An 8,566-nucleotide genomic window follows, 5' to 3' on the forward strand; every position below is an offset into this window, starting at 1 on the left:
GCCATGATAGTCTTGTATCTTGTGCATATACAAGTTATACTATCATTAAATGATACAGATCTTCTTTTTGCATTTGAATCTACCCCATGTCCTTAGCCCGAAGTATTTGTCAAGTTAAATATGAATAATATTTGACAACATAAGATCTGCGTCATGTATAAATAGGTTTTAGTTTGAATCACATTTAGTTACATCCAAATCATATTGAGCATTTAAAGTAGGGATAATACATAAATACCCCTCTCAACTTGTCCCTAGTTTTCAACTACACACCTAAACTTTGCGGGGTCCTATTATCCCGTGAGACCTTTTCGAAGTAGAATAATTCTCCCCCTTTCTACAAGACAACCAGATTTTATGTTGAGTTGTGAAATAGACTTTCACTTTTCTTTTTCTCTTCTTCTTTCAGATTTTTACTATCACAAGAACGCCCATTTTTTCATGCATTACGCTAATACACTAGCCACCATCTTCAACCTTCAACCTTCTTCCTCCTAAACATAGACACCCATTGATAGCCATACACAGTAAAGCACCCAGCAATTAAATCACTTCCATATCCACCATAATACCTTCACGGCACCCCAGCAACCTTCCTCTCATTTCTCTTCAAAGACCCACCTTTATTCACCGTCATAACCAACATACATCCACATGGACGCTGATGCCATTCACAGGAGGATTCTCCCCATTTCTCTACTGGAGCTATGTGGCCAACTGATTTATAATCTGATCAAGTCCTCAGAATCATTTTCAGATCTGGTTCGAGGTAGATTTTGTGAGGTGTTTTGGAGAATAATAAAAAGGAATGAGACAGGCTTGCTGGAGAAGATTTTTCCAGCCAAGGTTTCTGGTTCAGTGGTTCTTCATTATAGGTCTGAAGTTTAAGGGGTTTCACGAGGAGCTTTTGGAAAAAAATAAGAGAAGCTGGAAAGAGATAGAAGAGGAGTTGCCGGAAAACATATTACACCCAAGCTTTGTTTTTTTACCCCTAAAAAGGTTTTCGTGTTGCCGACAATGGATGTTCTGGCTGAGAATGTGAAAAAGGAAAAGAATAAAATGAGCAAACATTAAAGGAAACGGAAAAGTATAAAACAATTTAAAAAATAAGAATATTAATGCTTACTTTGGTGTTAATAGATAATTAACACTAATTAGAATCGGGTGAAGTGATCAAGAAAAGGTTATTTAATGTCGGAATATATATTTGAAAAAGAAAATGCTGTAAACAATAAAATTTTAACCTGATTTTTTCTCTTCACGCGCCTAAATGGAGAATACATTATCCCATGTCAGCAGAAAATGGTGTAATTATTCAACTCTGGAACAGTCTAGGAGTATTCATAGGACCCCGTTATCTTCAGGTGTGCAGTTGAAAACTCGGGACCAATTGAAGTTTTTTTAATTTATTATCCCTTTAAACTTTAGGAATAATACAAAAAAAGAATATATGACTTTTTTGGCTTGTTCTCTTCTGTCTGGTCCGCTGATTTCTGATGTGCATTTGTCTACTTTGTTAAAGTTGTAATCCAGACCATAAAAACATCCATTTGTTGAATGCTGCTCCTATCACAAAAAGTATGCAGGATGTTTGGCATAGGAGGATCAATGCATCTAATTGTCGGTGTGAATTTGGATCTCGATTCCTTAGTTTTCAGAGTAAGATTTTACTGCATTTAAGAAACTGTATTGAAAGCCGAGGGTCTATCAGAAACAACATCTCTACCTTCAAAAGGTAAGGATAAGGTCTGCGTACACATTGCCCTCCTCAAGCCCCACTTGTGTGGGATTCCACTAGGTTTGTTGTTATTGTTGTAAGAAACTGCATTGAGATCTTACTTCGAAAGGTTCTGGCAGATGATCCCAGCATGTATTAGTTTGGTGCATTTGGACAAAAAGAAACCACAGACGTTTTGATGGAATTTCAAACCCTAATTGTTCCCTGAAAGCCATATGCCTAATACATCTATTTAGTTGGAGTAATCTTTCCCCTGTAAATGATGTTGTTCCATTTCTAGATTTCATCAGTGTTATCAAAGGCACGCATAAGCCCTGAAGCGAGGCTCAAAATATGTTGAGCGCTTTGCTTCGCTTAGCGTGCGCTGTAATTTTGTCATCAAGGCTCTAAGACATATTTTTCCTTGCCAATGAGCGTAATTCGGAAAAGGCAACACTAAACAATTGATATTTCACTTTATCGTAAATTTTCTTTAATTTGTTTGTCCATATATTTGGTATTCAAGCTTATAGATATTAGTCTTAGACTACACATACATATCTGTAGTTTTTCTCCGTTTGCGCATTTCTTCGTTAAAGCCCACACTTTATTTGCGCTTTGCGCCTAAAGCCCCAACAGACCTTAGAGCTTTTTTACGCTTTGCGCCTAAAGCGCAAAGCCCCAACAAACCTTAGAGCTTTTTTGTGTTTTGCGCCTTTGATAATACTGGATTTCATTAGCTCTCTTACCATGGCTTGAGAACCGAGTTTTTTGTTTTCTGGTTAGCTCCCTGCACTGGATATAGAACTTTTTGTAATGGAGCTAACTCTCTTTTGCATCTTCTTGATGCCAGTAATATAACACCTTACTTCATAAAAGACACTTTTTTTACGGAACTGCAGAAAATACAATAAATCACAACTTATTATGGTTATAAAATCTGAAGTATATTTGATAGTCATAGTCAAAGATATATTGTTTGACTGCTCAACTAATAATAATGACATTCTTTTGGGACGACGAGGGTGTTCTTCTAAAAATGATTTTAAACATATAAACTCATTAGGGGCATTTATTATGTGCTTTCTAACTAGGCATGGCTATTATGGCTCTTCTTTGTCCTCTTTATTCTATAACTTGGATTTGCCTTTTATAATTGCTTGTTCTATTGTGAACATACTGCCTTTTAAATTGACATATTGTGTTGATGCAACTATGGAAACCATTTGTTAATCACTTGTTACATTTTACAAATTTTCAGCACGAGTCCTATACAAAGGATTGAGAAAACATTTCAGCTTACTAGAGCAGACAGAGACTTATTGCTAAAGCAGGAATACGATGTTCAGGTTGTAGGGTTGAGTGATGACTTGAATATAACTTATAAGTAGTTAATATGTATTCATGTTGTTTATTTTGGAAAAAATTCAGGTTTGGTGTGTGCTTCTCAATGACAAGGTACAATTTAGGATGCAATGGCCTCAGTATGCTGATTTGCAGGTCAATGGTATGCTCTTATTCTGTCATGCTTCATCATATAATCCTGACCCACATGGAATTAAGTGCTGAAAGTATATCTTTCTCCAGTAATTCGTTCTGGGTCGGGCAGCATATTATGTGTTAGATATGTTTCTTCTCAATGCAAAGGCCCGGTCAGCCTTGATATAGAATATGCAGTTGTAGAACTCGCAGGCGCAAGCAAACTTGGAACAGTGTTTTTGACTTTATTTTGTACCCTTCTCAGGTTGAATGTATTTTCTGTCTTTGTTCTTGTTTGTTTCCTCCAAAACTACAATATCCACAAACATGATAAAAAAACTAAATTCACATACTTTAATTTTGTTAGTGTTTTTTGTCAGTGCAGTAACTCTAATTATATTTGAACTGACAGGAATTCCAGTACGGTGCATAAATAGACCTGGTTCACAATTGCTGGGTGCAAATGGCCGAGATGATGGCCCAATAGTGAGTACTCATTTATGCATACTCTTCTATCTACTACATTTTGGGAGTGGCAGAATAGTTGTACATATATGTGCTGGCAAAACTCTCAATAACTATACGTTAATGTAGTTGTATTTCATGTTTGCTACTTGCGATTTCTTGGTTTTCTTATTGATATACATACAGAAAGGCTTTCGGTTTCCTGGATGCTTCTCTCAAGTTTATGTCTTGATGTTTTGACAGATCACACCATGCTCCAGAGATGGAATTAACAAAATTATATTATCAGGATGTGATGCTCGTGTCTTTTGCTTGGGGGTTAGACTTGTAAATCGCCGGACTTTCCAACAGGTAGTCAAATTTCCCCAATTACACATGTAACTTATTTGCATTTTAAGTATTCGGAGACGCTTGTAGTATTAGTTTGGAAAAATTTATTGTGTATAGTATCACTTTGTCTCATCTTGTTTTCTCTTTTACCGTATTGCCATTAGCTGCTTTGAGTGTTCTAAGAGTTGTGCACTATATCTGCAATAATGAGCAGTAACTGCTGTTATCTCTGAGATTCTCAAAGACTAGTCAGATGGCTACTTGACTCTTGAGAAAAGTTCAACTGGGGGTTGTGGAGTTCGGGTATATGTACTTGTAGTTGAGAATCTTTTGTAAAAGCTATCTTCTATTATTACTTTTATCTAGCTGCGGTTCGTAATATATTTCTGGTGGCTAGATCTAGCTTGACTAACAATAGACATGTATATGTGCCTTGGTCCTGTTGTAATGATCCTGTTATGGTGTCTGAATAAAATTTTGTTTTCTTTCTAGGTTCTCAATTTGATCCCTAAGGAGGCAGATGGTGAGGTATTTGATGATGCTCTTGCTCGCGTTCGTCGTTGTGTTGGTGGTGGGACTGCCACTGAAAATGCTGACAGCGACAGTGACCTTGAAGTGGTTGCTGATTTTTTTCCAGTCAATCTTCGATGCCCTGTAAGCAAATGCCGACGTTGTATTCCTCTTTTACTTTCTGCCCCTTTTTGGTGTTTTTATCATGCTTAACTATTGTATGATCTCTTCTCCACTTTCTCTGTGGTGTTAGTCTCTTCTTCTCTGTATTCATTCTGTCTCTTTGCCAAAAGAAGAAACTGATTAATACTTAAATTGAGCATTCTCCAAATGAGTTTCACTATCTTCACCTAAGTAGCTGCTAAAATGCTATGGTTACGTCACTCATAAAGAATTCTTATTTATAGGATAGATTTTTATTCCCCCCGACTCTCTCTTTCCATTTTCGTTTGGTTTGAGATAGACATACTCAGCTCTGTTGCAAAATGGCAGTAGCTTACACCAGGAAGTCCCTTCATATGTGATCAGAGCAATTGTATAGCGCATCTTAAAGCATATTAGAGGGGTAGATGCAAAGTCTGGTATTTAATTGGAGAAGGGTAGAGAGCTGGACCTATCATCCACTAAGTTTCGAACTGTGCGCCAGCTGGCCCTTGGGGATTTCTCATTTATCACAAAAGAAAAAAAAAAATTCAGCACGACTTCCACCTCCTCCTCCTATTTGTTTTTTTTTTTTTTTTTTTATAAAATTGAGGTATTGAATAATTTGCTTTCATCTTATTGATTTATTTTCTTTGATGGTTTCTTGCATGTTTACCACTTTTTTGACACAACACGGATCGCACTGTTTGACATTCTCGTCTGCATCTATTTACAGATGAGTGGTTCAAGAATGAAAGTCGCCGGAAGATTCAAACCTTGTGTGCATATGGGCTGCTTTGATCTTGAAGTCTTTGTTGAAATGAATCAAAGGTCGAGGAAGGCAAGCATCTAGGACCCTTATCAAAATTTCTATCAGCTTAATTCAGATAAAAATGTCTCTTGTATCTGCTGATATATTTAGTAACAAATGTTGTTCATATGATGTAGTGGCAATGCCCTATCTGTCTCAAGAACTACTCCCTGGAGCATGTGATTATAGACCCATATTTTAATCAGATCACTTCTCAGGTATGGGTAATTATTTCTTGTTATCATACATTGTTTTAACCTTGTTGATCTCATTTATTATTCACTTCCCAGGTATTTCTAGTGTTGCTTGTGATCTTAACTCTGTTAACCTCAATTCTTGTTTGTGTTTCTTTTTGTTTTGGCTTTTCGAGTGTAGCTGCGAACTTGCGGAGAAGAAGTGACTGAGATTGAAGTAAAACCTGATGGTTCTTGGCGTGCAAAGGCAGAATGCGACCGGAGGAATCTTGGGGATCTAGCGCGGTGGCATTTACCTGATGGGAATCTCATAGAATCTCAGGATATAGAGCCAAAAACCAAGCCTGGAATTCTTAAGCATGTTAAACAGGAAGGAGGCTCTGAAAGCCACAGTAGATTAAAAGTTGGGTTGAAGAAGAACAGAAATGGTTTGTGGGAAATTAGCAAACCTGAAGATATGCAGACATTGCCATACGAAAATAGTGTAAGAGAGAATTTTGAAAATCAGATTCAGGATATCATTGCCATGACCAGCAGTGCCACTGGTAGCGGCAAGGAAGGTGAAGATCTCAGTGTTAATCAGGATGGGGATGTTAACTTTGACAATTCTAACAATGGGTTTGAGCTTGAAACCATATCCCCAAATTTTGGCCCGAGATATGGTTTTAACGGCCGTAATCCCCCAGCACCCTCAGGAGATGCTGAAGTTATTGTCCTAAGCGATTCTGACGGAGAAAACGATCCAATTATCTCTTCTACATCTATTCATAGTAACAATCATGCTGATGCACCTATAGTCTCTTTTCCTGGTCGACCTAAAGGAATTTCAGATTCTTGCCATGACAACCATGCAGTTGTTAATGATGGGAATTCATGCCTGGGGCTGTTCAATGTAAACGATGATGAATTTGGGATGGATATGTGGCCTTTGCCTACTGTTAACCGGGGGGGCCCGAGCTTTCAGTTATTTGGTTCAGATACTGATGTCTCAGGTTCTTTAGTAGATATGCAGCATGGTTCTATTAACTGTCCAAGCTCTATCAACGGCTACTCATTAGCTGCTGATACTGGCGTTGGATCTTGTTCTCTTCTTCCTGAATCTTCTGTTGACCGTCTGAATGCTGAAATCAATGATGGTTTAGTTAATAATCCCCTATCATTTGGTGGTAATGATCCCTCACTTCAGATATTTCTTCCTACTAGACCATCGGATGCATCAGTTGAGGCTGATACGAGGCATCGGCCAGGTGTGAGAAATGGCGTTCATACTGAGGATTGGATTTCACTTAGTCTTGGCGCTGGTGGTGATTCTGCAGCTGCGAATGGGTTGAGCTCTGGGCAGCCGTCGCAAACCAAAAACTCTTCCTTGGACTCAGTGGCTGACGCTGGTATTTCCCTGTTTATGGATATTTTGTTGGAGATAGAAAGAGAAAGTTGAGCAATGTCAACATTCACATGTATTTGTGCCTTTACATTGCGAGCTAGTACTTATAATTGCAACAAGCATGACTATGGTATTGACCATAATTATCGGTTACTGTGATTGCTCATGTTTGGACGCATATATGTGTTGAGAACTCATACGAGGCACATATACACGCCTAAAGTAGTTTTATGGAATTCTCATGCTATTATTACTTTTTGAAGTAAAATGTTTATGTGTGAGATACTAGATGCTGTCAGAAGTATTCTTCTTCTTTGTTCATCTATTTAAAGTTATCTGAACCTGTTTACTGATGCTACTCTCTATGCAGCTTCATTGCTTCTTGGTATGAATGACGGAGTATCAATGAAGAGCAGTAAAGAAAGACCAAATGGTCCAAGCAGCAGAGAAAGATCAGATGGTCCTTTTAATTTCCCTCGCCAACGTCGTTCTGTAAGACCCAGATTGTATCTAAGCATTGATTCCGACACTGAATAAGACGCAGATTCCACAGTTGGCGGAATAATGGTTGCTTCTACTGCAGAGCATGTGGACTCTACCACATGATATATTGTTTGTAAGATCTTCTCTGCAGCGACTCGGTGAATCCATCTTTTGGACTTGGAGATGTGCATGCATCTGCCATCAGTACTCTTCTAACTCCTATGCTGGAACTTAAGAGTTTCCTTGATTGGTGAGTGCTTACCTCTCCAAATTTGTATTCTGTGATCTGGACTCTGACCAGTGCCCGGTCGTATTTTTTCTATTCCATTTTGTAGGTGATACCTTGAAAGGTTACTCACCAACGAATTGTACATTTGGATAGCTTAGCTAATTCTTAGAAGTTTTGGTATCACCAGTTGGTAAATTACCACTGGATGTACAGTAGCAATTGAGAGGAGCCTTTTTATTCATTGAGAACCTCCTCTTGCCTCATTCAAGGGGCCAATAGCCTGTAAATCCTGTTACATAGTTCGACTAATTTTATAGACTAATATTTTTTGAAATGTGTTACTCCTGTTGAGTTTTATTATTATTATTATTATTATTATTATTATTATTATTATTATTATTATTATGGGTGGAGGATTTTTTGACAGCCAGGTTGTGCCATAGGTGTACCAAGTGGACAGGAGGTTTGATCTCCTTCCAATTTTGGTACGATGGTAAAAATGATTTGAATTTTGTTTACTTGGAACGTAAAACAGGAGCTTCTTGACAAGCTCTGTGTTCTTCCTACCCACACATCCCTTGGGGGTGAAAATATACTTATTTAGTGTACATCTTCTGTATTTATTTTCAAGGATAGATTAGTCCTATTTATGTATGTGTTGATCACTTAAATACCTCACTGTAGTTATTCTTGTAATTATTAAGCTTATTATTATTTAAGGATATCTGCCAAGATTCTATCCAATTTATAAAGCCAAACCATGTCACATTCAACGATACTTAATTTTCGCAAGTGTGTGTTTTTTTTTTTGAAAAATATTGAG

At 37.6% G+C, this 8,566-nt stretch overlaps 1 protein-coding gene across 6 annotated transcripts in view; it reads left to right on the forward strand.

The window, feature by feature from the left end:
• LOC107764706 (E3 SUMO-protein ligase SIZ1-like) overlaps positions 1 to 8,077 on the forward strand; it is a 33,272-nt gene extending 25,195 nt beyond the window's left edge. For 5 of the 6 annotated variants that reach the window (XM_075249259.1, XM_075249260.1, XM_075249263.1 and 2 more), the window contains 9 exons: positions 2,979 to 3,066; positions 3,149 to 3,224; positions 3,609 to 3,682; positions 3,905 to 4,012; positions 4,484 to 4,645; positions 5,379 to 5,483; positions 5,591 to 5,671; positions 5,829 to 7,035; positions 7,402 to 8,077. In XM_075249259.1, the coding sequence (XP_075105360.1) occupies positions 2,979 to 3,066; positions 3,149 to 3,224; positions 3,609 to 3,682; positions 3,905 to 4,012; positions 4,484 to 4,645; positions 5,379 to 5,483; positions 5,591 to 5,671; positions 5,829 to 7,035; positions 7,402 to 7,568 (2,068 nt within the window). In that variant the 3' untranslated portion in view covers positions 7,569 to 8,077. The remainder of the gene's footprint in view (positions 1 to 2,978; positions 3,067 to 3,148; positions 3,225 to 3,608; positions 3,683 to 3,904; positions 4,013 to 4,483; positions 4,646 to 5,378; positions 5,484 to 5,590; positions 5,672 to 5,828; positions 7,036 to 7,401) is intronic. The other variant, XR_012707410.1, reaches the window with a different exon arrangement.
• Positions 8,078 to 8,566: the final 489 nt, after the last annotated feature.

This window comes from Nicotiana tabacum, chromosome 3 (genome assembly GCF_000715075.1).
Source record: "Nicotiana tabacum cultivar K326 chromosome 3, ASM71507v2, whole genome shotgun sequence".
Classification (NCBI taxonomy): Eukaryota; Viridiplantae; Streptophyta; class Magnoliopsida; order Solanales; family Solanaceae; genus Nicotiana; species Nicotiana tabacum.